Source organism: Clinocottus analis, unplaced genomic scaffold (assembly GCF_023055335.1).
Source record: "Clinocottus analis isolate CAN_PGR_092001 unplaced genomic scaffold, fCliAna1.0.p SCAF_5, whole genome shotgun sequence".
In the NCBI taxonomy this organism is placed as follows: domain Eukaryota; kingdom Metazoa; phylum Chordata; class Actinopteri; order Perciformes; family Cottidae; genus Clinocottus; species Clinocottus analis.
This window is the reverse complement of record NW_027176207.1, coordinates 3,101,098-3,118,624: the sequence shown is the minus strand read 5'-3', so window position 1 is coordinate 3,118,624 and position 17,527 is coordinate 3,101,098. Positions and strand designations below refer to the sequence as shown.

At 45.2% G+C, this 17,527-nt stretch overlaps 1 protein-coding gene across 1 annotated transcript in view; it reads left to right on the top strand.

Moving 5' to 3' along the window:
- cxadr (CXADR Ig-like cell adhesion molecule) overlaps positions 1-17,527 on the top strand; it is a 34,904-nt gene that overhangs the window by 8,643 nt on the left and 8,734 nt on the right. Inside the window, exons 2-3 of the mRNA XM_068601307.1 lie at positions 12,045-12,214; positions 16,270-16,474. Coding sequence (XP_068457408.1) covers positions 12,045-12,214; positions 16,270-16,474 — 375 coding nt within the window. The remainder of the gene's footprint in view (positions 1-12,044; positions 12,215-16,269; positions 16,475-17,527) is intronic.

Genomic DNA, 17,527 nt, shown 5'->3' with positions numbered 1-17,527 from the left:
GAAGAGTGGTTTTATACGGCCGGTATGGCTAGCTACTCGCCCAAAGTCTCATATGATTGTATAATTTCCTTTTTCATAAAACCCCCCTCGGTACAGGAGCTCTTTTTCTTGTTTCTTTGGGATTTATTTTTTTAAACAATTCTCAAGATTGACATGATCCCATATTTGATACTTTTTATGGTCAAATAGTTATACATACATAGTTATAGTTGTAGTTATGATGACTGGTCATGACTGGCTCTCGTTTGACATGATATGGATTTAGTCATATTAATATTGTTGTTCCTAGTATATTATCAATACAAACTATATTACATAGTTGGCTAAAAAGATTTTTTTTTATTTCATAGTGAATGAGATTATGTTATAACAACAAATGTATGGTAAACTATGTGAACCCCATTGCCGGCATCAGCTGGCTCAAAAGGTCGATCTCGTAGTTTTTATTGTTTTTTTTATTGTTTTTTCCGCCATTGTTGGTACTCTGGATTCACATTGATGGATTTGCAGTCGAATTACACACGTGCACGCATGCAATCACAGCGTTATTTGATCTCATTGATATCCTCCTTGTTGTTACTTCATTTTTACACCACAGTCCAGCTGCAGAATTAAACCGCAGTTTCAGTCACCAAGCAAACCACAGGTTTCACCAAGTCAACCAGAACTGAAACTTTGAGGATTACAGCTTTAACTACTGACTTGATTGCACTCTTATTTAACTCAACTCATTGAACTGAGAGAATATTACAGCGTCTTAAAAATATTGCATGCAACCTGTGGAGAGAGGCCGGATGGTAATGACTTTCTTGCTGTCGTCCTCATCATCAGAAGGGAAGATGGTGGATGTGCGGTAGCTTTGAATCTGGGTGGTTGGGCTACTCGTTGCATCCCGAGCATCAGTTTTCCTCTGTTTGTTACAAAACAGCGCAGCCGCTGCCCTTCGATTCTGAAGCAATTTCATGCTCTGGAGTCCAATTTAGTGCGGGATTAACGTTTGTGTTGATTGTGTCCAGTTTGCAGAGATCGGCTCTCAGGGTTTATTTTAAATGTTTGGTTTTTATTTTTTTATTTTTTACAGATGCTTGGGCTGTTGAGATGGATCTAATTGGTCCTTGAGGACTATCGGGTTCAAAATCACAAACTCTTAAAATCTTGAATCCCTTTTTTAAATCTGAGCTCTGTCCTTTAACAGCCCTATTGTGTTAACTCCTTCGGTCTGGACTCTCTGAGTGTGTCTGGCGAGCCTCATCTTGCAGTTAAAGAACATGGAGAATGAATGCATCATGTCAGGACTGAAATTGTAGGATTTCCTCTTTACCGCAGGAAAGTTAAACCAGTGCAGCGAGTTATTTTTAACATTCCCCAATCGCATCTTGTCATTTTTTCCGCGGTACAAGAGACTAGAGTGGCTGTTTTGAGCGCTTTTCCCCCTCATGTGTAGGCTGCGAGTGCGAGCTGGAGGCATGAATAAATCCAGCAGTACCCGGTTAAGCTGTAACAGCAACAGACAGTCGTCGCCCGCAGCTTCCTACAGGGCTCAACACTCAGGTGCATTTACTACACCTGCCTTCAAGAAGCTCTGAGTGAAGAAGAGACCCCAGCCTTGAAACATCAGGGCCTGTTTCACTGCCTGCGCGGCGAGAAAAAAAGAGAGGAAAGAAAAGGAAGGGGAAAAACAAATCTTGTTATCTTCTAACAGCAGCCTTATCTTGATGTCCTGCCGTAGTGTCTCCCCACGCAGAGGACAGGAAGGGACTGTCTGTGTTGTTACACTTTCACAAAGACCTCATTCTGCCTGGACGGGAGTGCTTTGGACAGGATGAGAGGGTTTAGAGAGGAGGGATGCTATAAATGCATTTGAAAAGGAATTGACGTTTTAGCAGTTATTGCAAAGTACTCTGTCAATACAGCATTTTCTGTCCTCGGGCTTTCAGCAGCAATCGGATACCTTTTCACTGACATGTGCCGTGTTGGTTCTTTCGACGGAACACTTAACACATAAAGGACCGTGTATTTTTCTCCCACCGACGTCTAGAAGACCACCATCATGCAATCTCCTCCAGGCAGGGCACCTAATTTTAGACCAAAGCCTCGAGGAAACAGCGTGAGCAAGGCAGACTCATTGACTGCCTCCCGGCCAATCTAGCTTGACAGCCGCACATGCCTCGGCCCCGCATGGAAAATAGGTTACTGTGTGTAAATCTCTCATAGGTAGGGTGATATCTTAATTCTGCAGGAGTTGTTCTTCTGCATGCGAAACAAAACATGAGGAAGTCTGACTCGCTTTGCAGGAACTAAGGTTGACTTTTGGTGACTCAGTTGGAAAGTTATTTCAAATCGTGGTCATACTTTTTTTTTTTTTTTAAAAAAGGCTGCACTTTATCTAAAGGAACAAGGGAGGGACCCAGGAATTCATTGGGAGGCATTTGTGTTTTGAATTCTTGATACTTTTTATACTTGCCTTCGTCAGCCGTCTGGCCCTCACACCTTAATCCTTCTAGTGGTTTGGCAGTGAGCCACGAGAGTCTTCACCTTTCAATAGGTGTTTACTTTACATACATTTTGTGTATATGGGACTAGATTTACCACCTAAGGACCCTTTTTTTCTTTTAAAATGCCTAAAAGTCCTCATTTGACTGAACCAAGAGAGTGTTGAGTGTCGGTGATTTGTTTCAGATGCTATGAGGAAGTTGTTTCTTATCGCTGAGATTAAACCTTCCCTGCACACACTCACTGCCTCTATTTCAGCCAAACGCGGGGCAGGAAAACATCCAGCCCACCTCAGACTGAGCACATGAAAGTGCTCTGTAAATTCCAGAAATGTGAAATTGTTTCGCCTCCCGAGGAGCTTCTGAGTTTCCACTAATGACGTTGAAAACCAGGCTTGTTAGAAGCCCCAGACAGGACCGCTAATCCCCAATTTTGCCCAGTGTTTCAAACGGGGAATGTTCTCGTACGAAGATTTACGCTCTGTTGCTTTAAGCTGACTTCTTGTGTTTTCACCGCTCGCACATAATTAAGCACAGCCGTGAGAAACTTTTGTTTTGCTTCTGTACACTGCAAACTATGCAAATGCACATCTGAGTTTTGTGTGCGTGGGTTCTCCCATCTGTATCCACACTCCCACACCAGTTGGAGTAACTCTGTGAGAGTCCATCGTCAGTCCGAATGGAGTAGCTGCACTCTGCTTGTGTCTCAGTGTGTGATCAGCGATGCTGCCTCCTGATCACAGTTGGCATTGTGCCTCCGGGGGCCCGGACAAAGGCTGGGGCCGGGGCGCCGACAGGGGCCTGGTCTGTATCAGACACTTTATTTGTTTTGGGAGGGGGATGTCGGATCGGCAGCGTTATGTCTGCCTCCCCCTCAGTGAGGAGAAACTCCTGTGTCAGGAGAGGGAGGGAGCCGCCCCAGGACTACATCCCACTGAGACATTTGGCTTTCATTTTTCTTGATTCATTGTAAACTGCTGGAAGCTGGAACACAAACGCATGCCTGTGATGAACGGGATTGCTTTCAACAGCCTTTTCCCCCCCAGTTCTCATTTGTTTTTGTGTTACATCGGAAACATAAAACCATATTTTTGAAAGTTGTTAGACTTGTAAAGACGCCTCCAGGTCACTCCACTATTCTTATGTCATACACTGTCTTTTTCCAGAACATAACATGCATCCTGGGTGAAATGCATCCTCTTATGAAATAACAACGTCATAATGTTGGCTATAATGGAGCAGGCCCTAGGAAGTGGTCCGAAATGCATTTCGTCCCGTAAGCAACTCGTGATTGCAGTGTGTCTCTGCTCCGTTGGTGTCAAGCAACATATTCCGGCAAGTGTGTGTGAAAAGTCAGGTTAAAGTGTAACAGTGGAGCATATTTGGATGCAATGTTGATAGCAGATGTAGCGGGGATGAGACTGTTTTGGGTGAGCCAACAAATACCTGCCAAAAAAATGCAGTCTTAGCGCTCCGATTTTTGCTTTGGCACACGCTTTTTCCATCAAACACCGGCTGGTGATTTTTAAAAAACCTGTAATGAGGATTAAGTGGCAACAAAGACGTGTGTGTTGTTTGTGAGGCATATTTTAGTTTTGCACCAATTCTCAAGTCATGCGAACCGCTTTCACGTGTTCAGTAATTGCTCGCAAAGAATTGTTTCTTCTTTTTTTTTTTTATCCCCCTGCAAAAGTGAGGAGAACATGATTTAGTAATTACTCCTCTGGCAACTCTCGCTGAGGAAAACAATCCAGCTGTTTCATGTTCTCGTACCTCCACTGTGTCACAATTACGTCTGCAGACAGGTATTTTATTTTTTTTATAAACGAGGCACACCATTGTTTCTCTGAAACGCCTCATAAACTGCACCTTCACGTCTCTTTGCCTCCTTTCTGTTTTTAATTTCCTCCTCTCCCGACTCTAGCGGCACATTTGCTGTTTCCTGTGGGGGGGTGTTTATCAGCCGGTTATCTGTGTGATGCTCCTCGGACTGGCGTCTTGCCTGTCGGCTTTATGGCCCAGCCAGCCCCCAGTATTGTCACCATCTCACTATGTCCCTCGGCCTTTTGTATGATTACGTGTGTGTGTGTGTGTGTTTCCACAGGTCTCGGTGACACTAGGGGGTCTTATCTGACTCTTCAGGTCTTTAGATAAACTCGCCTCTGCTCTCATGGATGGGGGAAGGGATGTGTGGTTGGCCGGGGCGGCTTTTAGTTGTTCTGTGTCGAACAGAGAGGTTAAACGAACAGCTCCTGCCTAAAAGCACTGTCCTACACCTTGTAAAATGCTAATGCATTCTATAAATAAAGGAGCACATGTCCCAGGGCCACAAGTTGAGAGTCACTGTGATGAAGACGGCCTTTTTTTGATCAAGCGACCATTAAGGAACATGTGAATTTGTCTTTCTTCTCTCCCGCCTTCCTTTCCTGTACTTCCTCAATCAAGTTTTTATGGGAGCTAATTTGAATGTACACGATATATGATTGAGAAATATGGCCCCATTTATGATGCTCTTTTGCTGAGGACATTCACAGCAGCGGTGTTAACCACATCCCCCCGGAGGCCCGTCTAAAAGCTGTCAAATGCTCAGGCGGTCGAGTAAAGTGCCTGTCATTCGTCACCCCCCTCATCATTTAATGTTCAATTATGTCAAAACAGCCTTTAGGTCATCTGCACTGGGAATTGATGGCAGCTCTGTGTGGCAAGCGGAGCTTTCAGGCTGCATTACAGCACAATCGGTATGGTTCAGCGGTCCGAGCCCTCCGCAACACTAAATAAACCGCGGCCCGGCTCGCTCTTCCAGTGCACCCACATTGAATCAAATTGAATGGTTCCAGCAGTGCTACAGGGGCGAGCATTTGGAGCTTCTGGCGCAGCAACCAAGTTATGAAGTTATCCTCTGCTGTGCCTGAAATAATTGATGTCCTTCGCCGTGGTCAGGGGATTGGCTCGGCTGTTTTATGACGGCGGTGCCGTTTTTAATTTGCTTCTTCCAGAATCAAGCGTTCTCCCAGGCTGCAGTTTTGTTCATCCCACCATCACTGCCCATCTAGGATAATGTGCCACGAGCTCTCTTTTGTTGTCGGAAATAGTGCTTTGTTTTCAAGATTGCTTAGTGTGTGTGTGTGTGTGGGGTAGTTTTTTTTATTTTTCCAGGATGCACTAAACTGAAAATGTTTCCCCTCGCAGGGTTGTTTATGAGAAAAAGATGTAAATTCGGACTTGCATATCTTAATTCTTAGATCCATCTCTCCCTGCCACACACACACACTTTTTTGTTTCTAGCTATTTGAAACACTAAAAATGTGACTAAAATACTAAACCAATGCTATCACTGCCACTGAGGCTGCAAGTGTAGCTGCGTGAAACAAACCTTCAAGAAGGTAAACCGACGTAAATCCCTGCATGATGTCAGTCACCTCTTCCACCTAGCCAAGCGTTTTCCCATTGCTGTCGTTGCGCCCTGAGCCTGAAATAGCCGCCGGCTTCATCTCCCCCGTGGTAAGACTTGGCTTTTCAGACTTTACTCCCAAGGATGCCCTTTGAGGTCATCGGGTGGAGAAAGAGGCGTATGATCCTCTCTGGCCGCTGCCAAAGCTCTGGGGGTCTTCAGCTGGGTAGCACAAAGGTCAGCGGGGGTTAGCTTGTTAAACTGTTCCTGGTTTCAGGGTTTAGTGCCGTCTGCTGAAGCCGCTCTTTACACTGAATACAGTGTTTGCCGAGAAGACCTCAGACAAAACACTTGCTTGAATGTACATGTCACTGAGGAACTAATCTTCCCAGGCCGCCTACTGCAGCTACAGTAGAGCGAGGAATTGGCCCAATAGATGTGAGCTTTTTGCATATAGATTAGTATCGGTGTACTGATTACGTACAAGAATCTGCCAAAGAAAGTACCAACCTCGGTTTGAAGTAACAGCGTCATCTCTTTGACTGTAGAGACATTGACAAGTTGATGTTTCAACGACATGCATGTTGGTCCCAATTCTTAGAAACACACACAAAACAGACCTAAGGCACATTTATGTTGTGTTAAGTTTTGCCTACTGATTATGAATCATGTGTTTTATATTTTTATTGCTCATTGATTTTCTGCTTAAGCTTTGTGTCTCCAAAAACTAAAAGTAAAAACAGCTGAGGAACGTGTTACTACGGCTTAGCTGCTTCACAATGTTGTTTGTGAGCGAATGTGTGAGTAATTGTGGCGGGTTGTCCGTAGCACTGACACAAACTTGTGATCGATGGACACGGTTTCTTATCGCGCTTTCTTTTTTTGAGGTTGTAAATGGAGCTTTTGCTCCTTCTTTCTTTTTGACATTGTCGCGATCCGCAGGCGGAAGGGACACGACAGGGAAGCCAAAGACTGTCAACGGGAGGGATGGAGACGTCATAAACGGCCGTTCTAACGATTTTATTATTTGGTTTTGAAAATAGCCATGTTGTGATTCATGAACCATGATCTTTTTTGTTTCATCGCCACATTTTCCTTGTCACGAATCATCTCTTTATATTGAATCATCGAGGTCACCTTCAATCAACTAAGGACTAAAGCCCAAAGTAATGTCTCCGCCTTGCTCTTTTTTTGGCTTTCCATTCAACAGGAAAAAAAACTTAAAAGGTATTGTTCACTTCTCGATGGTAGAAAAAGGAGAAACTAGCAGTTCCCCACATTTGAAAGTTCATTAAATGGAGTTTGACTCATCAATCAGCAAAATGTCTGCTGAAACCTGTGTTTACAATGTTCCTTTGTCATAAAACCATGTGGATGTTTATGAACGCTTGATTATGGCTCTCTGTGACACGTCTGAGCTTTGCTTTGTTCACTTCCACAAATGCTTTTTAATGGAGAAGTAACGTTGACTTCGCTTTTCATAACTCTCCCTAGTGTCTCCACCTACATACTTTCTCTCTCTCTCTCTTTCTCTCTCTCTCTCTCTCTCTTTATACATCCCGTCTCTTAAGCGCCACGGCAACCTTCTCCGAGGGATTGGTTGCCAGGAGACGGGATTCGCTCCCCATTGTATGCCGACAAAGGTGGAGGGGGAGGTGGGTGGATGGGTGGTGGGGTTTATAATCAGCAGGACCGGAGAAAATTGTAGACCTAGGGGAGCGGCACTCTACAATCATGGGTGTGTCGGAGAGGAGGAAGGACAGGCCGGGTGGAGTGGAGTGGGTGAACGGCAGTAGGGTGGGTGGGGTGTTGGGTGGAGCCCACTGACACCCTAAATTCCTCGTTTTTCCATTCCCGGTCTCCCAGTAACCACGCTGGGATGTGCCGTGTCAGACACCGCGGTGGAGACCGGAGGGAAAGAGACACGGACGGCGATGAATCGTTATTAAGACGGAGTTTTAATTAGCCGGCGTGCCTCCTCCCCCGCTAGGTGGACACACACACACTCAGACAGTGGGACACATTCTCACAACAGTAGCAGACACAGTGTGTGTGTGTGTGTGTGTGTAAATGCACGACTGCATTTACCAGCAGTCTATTTGTCATAGTTTCCCTCAGCTGTAATGATGGTCTCTCTTATCATCCGATTTATATTAGCTCGGAGGAAGGAGGCCCGTTTACTTTAGCTGTGGGGCCATTACTCTAAATGAGGACTGGCGGTCACCCCGTAAAGGCCAGTAATTATATGGAGCGCTCTCTCGCCGGGGCAGAGACTTTGAGCTCCATAAGATCATTTGTGAGCCGGAGTTCACACACACACAGGGAGTACAGTGTGTGTGTTGATAGCTGATAGTTACTGATTAACACTGAGCAGCTTTTTTCCCCCAGGTTACAGGGTTGTTTGTGTTATTCCACTGCGGGAAGCTAGTGGCAAGGGAAGGTTTCCACAGCCAGTTATAAGCCATCATTAGTCATCTATCTTGCCATATCCAGGTCAGTTATTATCCGGGTTATTTTTTTTTTTATTATGTAGTCATGATCGTTTGTGATTAGAAAGCTTGTGAAAACCGCTTTGTCAAATCTATTTTTATGTGTAATGGCGTCTGACATGAATACACAATTTTCAGTTTGGGTTTATTTTATGCGAGAGCTTTCCTGTGTTCTCACATTTGAAGTGTGCGGGAATGAATACTTCAGGTTTTGTTTAACTTTGGTGGTCATACTCTAGGTAGTAAATATTCAACACGGAACATTTAAAACCTTTTCAGGGGTGTAAATTTAGAAATTGCTTGTGTGGATCAATTCATGTCAGTTTACACTTTCTCCGCTATTTCTTTGGCGTTTCTAATGTGACATGTCAGATTACAGCCACTGATTTATCCGAGCTTACCTGGTCACATAATCTTTATTAGGACTCATTTCCCTTCTTCCTGCCCTGTTTACCAGACTAATTGTATTGACTTTTTATTCAAATGATTAATGATTTTTTTTTTTTTACTGAGCTTGTATCTCCATTATCGTGATTTGTGTTTCATGGCGAGGATGCCATCTGGGTGTTTTTTTCTTTTTCTAAATGAATTGTAAAAAATGCCTTTCTTGCTGAGGATGATGATCATTTAAGGACTGGGTTATGTTTGTTATGATATTAGTACAATGCTTTGTTGCTTTATGTTTAAACTCTCCTACCATGTAACACATTTTTTTTACCCTGAACATATATTTGACCCAATTAGTTTACGTTTATTAGAATAAAAAAGAAAAACATAGTTTTTGTGAAGTTTCATGCTCTACCACAGCTAAACGGCCTCATCAAAAGGGTGTGTGGTTTGATTGGATTTAATTGACACCGCCGGAAACATAAGAAAACAAGCACACACCAAGTGAGAACGAGCACAAACCTCTCAAGAGAGGGATCCAAACTGTTCAAACTTCAACATAAAATGTGTTTATGTAATCACTCTTAGTAAGAATAGGGTTTTATTTTCAGCCGCTTTGAAACATTTGCCTACGTCACTATAATTGCAGCTTTCACCTAATTATCTCATTTGCATTTACCACAGTTCCCCCCCAAGACTTTCTGTGCGCACTAGATGGATTAAACAGGATTCCTGTCTGTTGATTGAATGTAGAATTAAGCTTAGATTACACTCGTGGCGTTTATCTTCGTTCGCCTTGGCACTGCTGTCACCTGCGCCACCACAGGGGCAGGTTTATAAGCCCACACATGTGTTTGCCAGTGGAAGGGATGATATCCTGAAATTGTCCCCCCCAAAAAAAATCCCATTTGTGTGGTGCTGAAAGGAAGAGACCTCCGGCTGAACTGTAATTCAAACAAGGTCCGCCATTGATTTAACCGGTACACCGGAGAAACCAGTCTCCCTGATAAACGGTTTGAGCTGAATACTTTTTCTCACCGAATACCATTTTCTCCCCTTTCTCAGGGACTTTTGAAAAAAAAATGCCCCGTCTCCTTTAAGCGCTTGATGAATTGACACAGCTTCCTGTCATGGAGATGCCAAGCCGCGTCTCCGTTTTGACAGTGACGGACACGTATCTCAGTCCTCTCCGTGTCGCTCCCTGTGTCTCCTGCTTCTGCTGAAGGCGATGGATCGCTCCCATCAAGGGCGTCTGTCAGAATCTGTGGGCTGCAACGACCAGCTGCAGCGCCGGCGGCATGGGGAATAAAACTATGTTTGTGCTTTGCAACCATATCAAGTGCTCACAGGCACCGCGGGCTTCAACAATAGTGGGTGTGACTGAGATTGTCACTCTTTTATGTGCGTGAAAGCCTCTGGTGTGTTTTCCATTCAGTTGTCTTCGCGTGGCCCAGGGGGAAGCGAGGGTTCGAGGCTGAAACGGAGCTGATGGACATGAGACCTCCATCTGAGGGACCTCCACCCCCCCTGTAGCTCGCGCCCGTCGTCCTCTGGGACCGAGATCAAAAAACGTCCCTCACACAATTAGCCAAATCCTTTAAATGCCATCATTTAATTTGCATAATTGATGACCTATCACCTTGACCTTTTTCATACTCTTTGTCGTAGTGAGTGCTCAGGAAGGTTGGAAGGCTCGTACACAGTTTAATGCACTTCTTTGTTTTTTTTTTGTGTCGCTGCATGTACTCTCGTTTTGTCCCATCATTAAAAATCAAGGTAATCTCCTGTTCCACCATTTATCTCCGAGTCGGCTCCATCTGTCAGTTGCAGGAAAAGCTGCAAAATGAGATGCAGATGTAGTGAAGGAAAATACTCTTTTTTTATTTTATTGTGCGGCAATTCTCTCTTTATGAGCAGAACATTTCAGTTACACATGATTGGTGTAATTTGTGGGACGTGATAAGTATATTTTACACGCATGTTTTTTTAGCAACAACATATTGTGGTGTTTTCGGGTTGTTTTTTTTTAATAAAGCTGTTCTCCCCCCACTCGCTGACTGGAAGGTGGCAGGCTGTCAGAAGGATTTTAATGCGTCGAGGCAGCATGTGACAACTCCATTCTCTATGGACTGTGTTCCGTGCTGCGGCTTAAATCTCTTATTGAATGGAGAATCTTAACCCAGTTGATGTCACCAGGAAATTATGTTTATTCGTTCTAAGAATAAATGCTTAAGAGTCTGCTCCACTGTGCTGATGGGCTACAGTTTTATTTTTTGTATTATTATCACCCTTCCTTCAGCTAAGCTGTGTTCTCATCTATCTGTCTTTTTTTTGCTCCCTTGCATGATTTACATTATGCATGTTCCCAGAGTTACTTCTCAGATGAGATGTAGCCATATTTATTTCATGAGTGACACATTCCCTAAATCAAAACATTCGACTGCTGGCTGTTTCTCTAAAGCAAGTCACAAGAAGCAATTTTCATCAACTCGGTTCAATTTGATAAAAGGGACAGAATCTTCCATTAACAAACCCCCCAAAAAAGAAGAAAATAATGTACAATCTGTGGTCTTCATTCTGCACAATGTTAAAAATGTATAATCATTCACTCACGCACCAACAAAGAAGTAAAAAGCTGCAGCTGGCTGTGATCGTGTGATCTCGTGGCGTGTCAGTCTTTCTCTCGTTTCTGAAACTCTCTGCTGCCGAAACGAGATCAAATTGCGGGGAAAAGAGTGTTCCCCGTCTGAGCCGGCCCACCACCTTATTAAAGCCCTGTTCATCGATGCTCTCGGCTTCACAATCGATGAGCCTCTCTGTCTGCATTCAGGGAGCCTGCAGGTCTTTAAAAGTCTTAAAGCATTGATTTTCAGTTTCCTCCAAAAAGTTTAGCATTTTTAAAAAAAAAGTTATTTTGAAATCCATCGTACAAAAGTCTTGAATAGCTTCCCCAGCAGGCAGTGATGCCAGTTATAAAAGGTTTTATATCAGGTTGCAGGCTGTTACTCATTTGACAATGGATTGTGCTGCAGGAGGCTGTTCCTGATGCTTTAAAAAAAAAATAGTTTCAGTCAGCATCACCAGACCTGTCGCAAGCTGTGTCACTACTGTTGAGATTAGCTCATCGTCTCACGACAGGAAAAATGTCAATTTGTATTCATAAAGTTATAAACAGCTGGTAAAAATATGATTATTAAGGTCCTTGCAAAATAATTTTAAGCTTTTCTTGTCCCTTCCGGGATGTTGCAGTGCATTAACTCCCTTTCTCTCTGTGTGTGTGTCCAGGTTTGGCCTCCGGTCTGGAGATCACATCCTCGGTGCCGACGTCCATAGAGAAGGCCAGCGGTCAGAGCGTGAAGCTGGACTGCCAGTTCACTCTGGCCACCGAAGACTCTGGCCCCCTGGATATTGAATGGAGCTTGCTGTCCTCCGACAACCAGAAGGAGGACAAAGTGGTACGTGCAGACGTCCCCCACAAACGTTTGGAAATGCAGTTTTACCTTGAAGATGTCCAGATGTCTGATCGACTCCTTTAGCACAGACCGACATGCCACGCCTCTTCAGAGGAGACGAGCTCTGGTCTTGCCTTTTGCGGTGTAGTTGATCAAATCTATTTCACAACTTAATAATACGTTGATCCTTTTATTTATCCATTTCACTCATTTGTTTGCAGTGTGTTGGCCTGTCGTGTTGTGTTGTGATGTCAGTGTGGTTTGGCAGGAGGCGTGTACATCCTCGAGGTGTTGCAGCGTAACGTGGGAGCTACAGTACTCCAAGTGTCATTTGAGCCTCGTGTACTTCTTTTGAGCATTTCTTTTGTGTGTGCGGTGTTCTCACACACACACACACACACACACACACATAGTGGGGAGCCCTTTTTATTCTGTCTTCCCTCTCCAGCATGGCCCTCGGCCACGGAAAGGGAGAACTACACATCTCTACAGGATCTCCACTTGCCCTCGAGGCTTTCACAGCCATAGACACGGATTCTTGCTACAGAGCGTTTCAGTGGTGTGACCCTCTCCTGTGGCTCTCTACTTCCCCACCTGTCACAAAGCCTTCTCATCCCTCTCCTCCACTCTTTTTTTTTTTTTTATTCCCCTCTATCCTGTGGATTTAGGCTCTTTTTTGTGGCCCGAATGTTAGAAATAGGTCACCGGCTCATCGTTGGGTTTCTCTGTCTCTGTCATCCACCCACTGCCCTTTCTGTCCACTGACCCAACCAATCCTCTCATCCAGGTAGACTCGTGCCATTAGGGAGACACCGATTATCCTCCTATTTGTTTTTGACCTACTTTGTTTGTACTCTGAATCATTAACGGAAGTAGTGGAGAGGGGAGATGCACTTTCAAATTCTGTTATTCTCAGTACAACAATGTTGTTGTGATGAAATATTGTAGGTATTCCTATTCTTCATTGTCTCTGCACAGAATTCAGTGTGGGCGGTTCCCCAGTTGGTCCTCTTCCTCTTCATGTTTGAACGCAGCTGTAGAAATATATCAACGGTTCCTAAATTGCATCCGGTTGCACTGTTTATTTTCTCTATTACGTGCCATTTCGCCGAGGTCCATCTGCACACCCGTTAATGTTGCCAAAGCCTTTTTGTAGGAATTTAAACGGCTCGGACGTCTCTCTCTGAACGCATTTGTTCTCCCTGACCTATCAGATTCTGCTCGCTATATATACGCACGCACGCTTGCATCCGTATAGCCTTTTACCGATAAGAAGTCAAGCTCGCGGGGAACTCTTTTATAATTAGCGGCATATTAATTCCATGGGGCTGCTTTAATAGTTGTGACAGTGTTAAATGGGATTAGGGCCGATCTACGAGGACCAAAGCTACCAGATCAGACGAGGAGATGAGAGTGGCGGCTAAACTTTATAGCCACGGGCTCCCAGATGAGACCACGCTGAACCTTTGCTCACACGGCTCGAGACGGGCAAATCCGGGCTCCTCTTAAAGGAACCGCCACTATCGGATAATACTCAGAAAGCGAGTCAACAGATCAGTCACTCGATGTCCTGTTTTTGCGAGCAGGGAGATTGGCTTGTGTGGCTTGTTGATGTGCGAGTAACCCTCGTTTTAATAACTTTGTTGATATTTATAAACCCTTGTGGTCCAGTGTCTTTTGCATTGACGCAATCAGAAGTAATTACTCAATCCGGTATCTGGTGACAGGTCCCACGTATCATCAGGGGTCCAGGTGGTGAGGCATAGCTAATGCACGTTGCTTTGATGGGCTCGGATAAGAGACGCCAGGCATGCCTACGGTAGCAGTCATTAGCATTCTGGCTCTCATGGCCTGGCCACAGATTAGCTGAAAGGAGGGTGTGCCCTGAGAGCTCGCCGCCACTGTGAGAACAACGACGAACAACAATCATAAAAAACAAATCCGACTGGTGTGAATGGGAAAAGGAATTTGCTGCAGCGCGTTATCTCATATCCTACAACCTGTCTCCTTTGTCCTTCAGCTCTGCAGCAGAGCCTTTTGTTTACTGAACTTATCGCAACAGGAATTTGTGCGTGTTGACAAAGTATCGGTGGATTTGGAACGCGAAGCCTTGACACGGGTTTGGTGCAAAATTGCATTGTTTGTTTGCACAGCAGTGATGATCGTGAATGACAATGGCCACATTTAGTTCTCTGCAGCTTCAACGTTGAAGGACGTTTGATCCGTCCTCGGGTTGGTGATTTTTTTTCAAGAGGAGCCGCTGATGTAAAAGCAGCGCTTCGCCTCATTCGAGTTGAAAGCCTCCGTGGGTGCGCAATAGGACGCAGTGCTGCACTTTACGCTCGGCGGCTTGTTTAGAGTACACAAGTATTGCACCGCCCTGCTTTGCCTCTCAAATGATTCTGCAGCTCTTCCTCTCCCCCCGCCTGAGCAACAGCATCACATGACGATGACCTCATCTTTACATGCGTCTGATGAAATGAAGCCCGGCCAATAGAGGTCCGTTACCTCCGCGGCGTGATCCGTCCACCGAGCGTGGCCCGGCCAGGTGGCGTCTGTATCGGCGACCAACCCTACCTGTTATTAAAGCAGCACACGGACAGTGGTGCTCCGCTGTCCTTTGCAGCCCCCACGCCTGTCTAGTCATTCGCCCTTTTCATTTTCCCCAGGCTCTTTATGGGATTTTTCTTTTTTTTTTCATTGGATCATGATTCTCAAGGTTATTGTGCAGTTCAGATGTGTGTTAGAGGTGTGCATGTGTGTGCAAGCGCTTCCCATCTGTGTGCCCGTGAAGTGGTCGAAGCTCAAGTGAGCGTCTTGTCTTGGCTGCGCTCGGGGCAATTTAATTTCCTCTCCTCCGTGCTCTCATCTCGTATATTGCTGTTATTACTGTTGATGTTTTGATCCCCTGTGAAGTTAGAGGGATGGATTTCCCTCCCCTGAGAACCAGGTGGAATTTGAGCTACGTTACCTGTTTACATGGCTAATATGAACAAGATGAGCGGAGCGAGCATGCCTGCCTCGCAGCTCCAGAAACGAGTCTTCCAGTTTTTGAAAGATGCTGCAGCAAGGCGACTGGCTCGACACACACCAGAAAGACTCCCTCTCTCCCCTTTTGTTCCTGCTCCTCTCGTGCTTCCTTTTCAAGTGATCTGCCTCCTCTGATGGGTTCATTATTCTTCCTCTCCTCCTGCCATGTTTAGTTTTTCCTCCTCCTCCCCTCTACCCAGGGGTATTTGCTGTGCGTATGCCGGGCGTTGATCGTGGCACAGAAAAGCCTGTTGATGACTGTCTCCACGGATATGTGGAAGAATATGCCAGTGTCTATGAAAGAGAATGAGAACTCTTTTCATCGTTGTTTGCTATTCTTTTCCCCTCCTTGTTCTTTTCCGTGTGTTATTGTTTTTCCCCTCCTCCATCACCCGAGCTACGAGCTATGAGGTTACTTGTTGGCTCCACCTGGCCTTTATTTCTAGGCATTTCCTCGCTGCTTTCCAGAGCCAGACTGTGTGTGTGTCTGTCTGTGTGGGCTGGTGTTTTACCTTGTCGTGTGGGGGACATGCATCCGATTACAACTGATGTACACAGTCACATTGCATGTCCCCATAACTGAAAAATAAAGACTTGGTTTAAGGTTTGGGTTGTGGTAGGTGGAAGGGGGGGACGGATCAGGCCGGTAGTGGTTTTGGTTCAGGGAGGTCTCCAAGAAATGAAGGTACTTTTTTGACACAGCAGGTGTTGATTTGGCGCCGCTGTGGTCGCTTTGTTTGTTCCACCTTCATCCTTGTTAAGTACAGAAAGGGGGAGCAGCTCAGGGCTGCCAGGCTGAAGGGCGTCACAGAGATAAAAGAGAGGCGCTTTCTCTCATTCCAGATATTTTGGTTGCTTCAGTGAGCAAAGCTTTATCTTTTTTTTTCAGAAAGCACACAACTGTCATTTCAAGGCTGTTGCCTCATTTACTTTTAAGGACGACGTTTATTTTTTTGCAAACCAATAAGTCAGATACAGCAATGCATCAGATTATGCAAAGCTCTTAACTCAAACCCTCTCCAATCCAGGTGATCCTGTACTCGGGCGACAGGGCCTACGAGGACTACTACGAGCCCATGAGGGGCCGCGTCCACTTCAACGCCGCCGACCCCAAGAACGGAGACGCCTCCATCAACCTGACGGGGCTGAAGTCGTCGGACTCGGGCACTTACCAGTGTAAAGTGAAGAAGGCTCCCGGTATCCGCAGCAGGAAGATGCTGCTGATCGTCATGGGTGAGTGGAACAAACCACTGAACACGCTCTGGTGTCGGGCTAGCTAGTCCTTTCTTTGTTTTTCTCTCTCTCACAGGGTAAATTCTTTCTCTCTACACAGAGGAAATGCTCCAAATCACATGGCCTTTGCCCTCCCTTGCTGTTTTGATGTAATCCCTTCTCAAATCGAGTGCATGACCTTCCTAGAGGCTGCAGAGCATTGCCCCCTTTGTGATACAATTCTGTATTCACTCTGTGATTATGTCGAAAAAGGATTTTTACATGGCAAGATTTTGATCTCTATTATTAAAATCATTCGAGTGCCAGCTCGAATTGCATGTTAAGATATTTCACAATATTCCTAAAATAGTAAGAGTGAACACTACAACAATATAGAAATGACTCCACATTACTCTTTTTGAAACCTTTAAAAAAAATCCTCTAATACCGGCAAAGGTTAACAAATAATCTGCAATATTACAAATTGTTTTCAGCCTGTGCGATGTAAGCCTGCCTTACTGTACAAACCTCAAAAATAGTCTATGCACCGCACTCAGCTGGCTTTTTGTTGCACAGGGTGAGATGGGTGACACAGCAGAGTTGTATAAGTCAGATGATTCACTCCCTAGGCAAACACACACACACACACACACACACACTTGCACAGAGCGGCCTCGCCAGTCGGTCAACAGACTAAATGATGTCGAAAGTGAATTGCCTCCTGAAACCCGCCTGGCATTTGCATACGGGGAAAACAAGCCAAGTGTCTGTGTTGTCTGTGTTGTGGGATAGGCCGCACATTGTGCTGTTATTGCCGTGTTATCCGAACAGTTTCGCGGATCATAAAATGGCCGCCGTTCTTGTTGACATGATATCATGTGTACAACAGTGCTTTCCAGGAGCTCACGTCTTTCTGGTCGAGCCGGTCGGCGCAGTGCAAACAGGTTTCTCAGTAGCTGCATTGTGGCGCCACAAAGCAGCTCTCTGTTAAAAGAGATGAATGGCCACAGATAATCTGACCATTAACCGTGAATACAGCTGACACAAGAGCCACTGACAAAGCCCGTGGGGAGG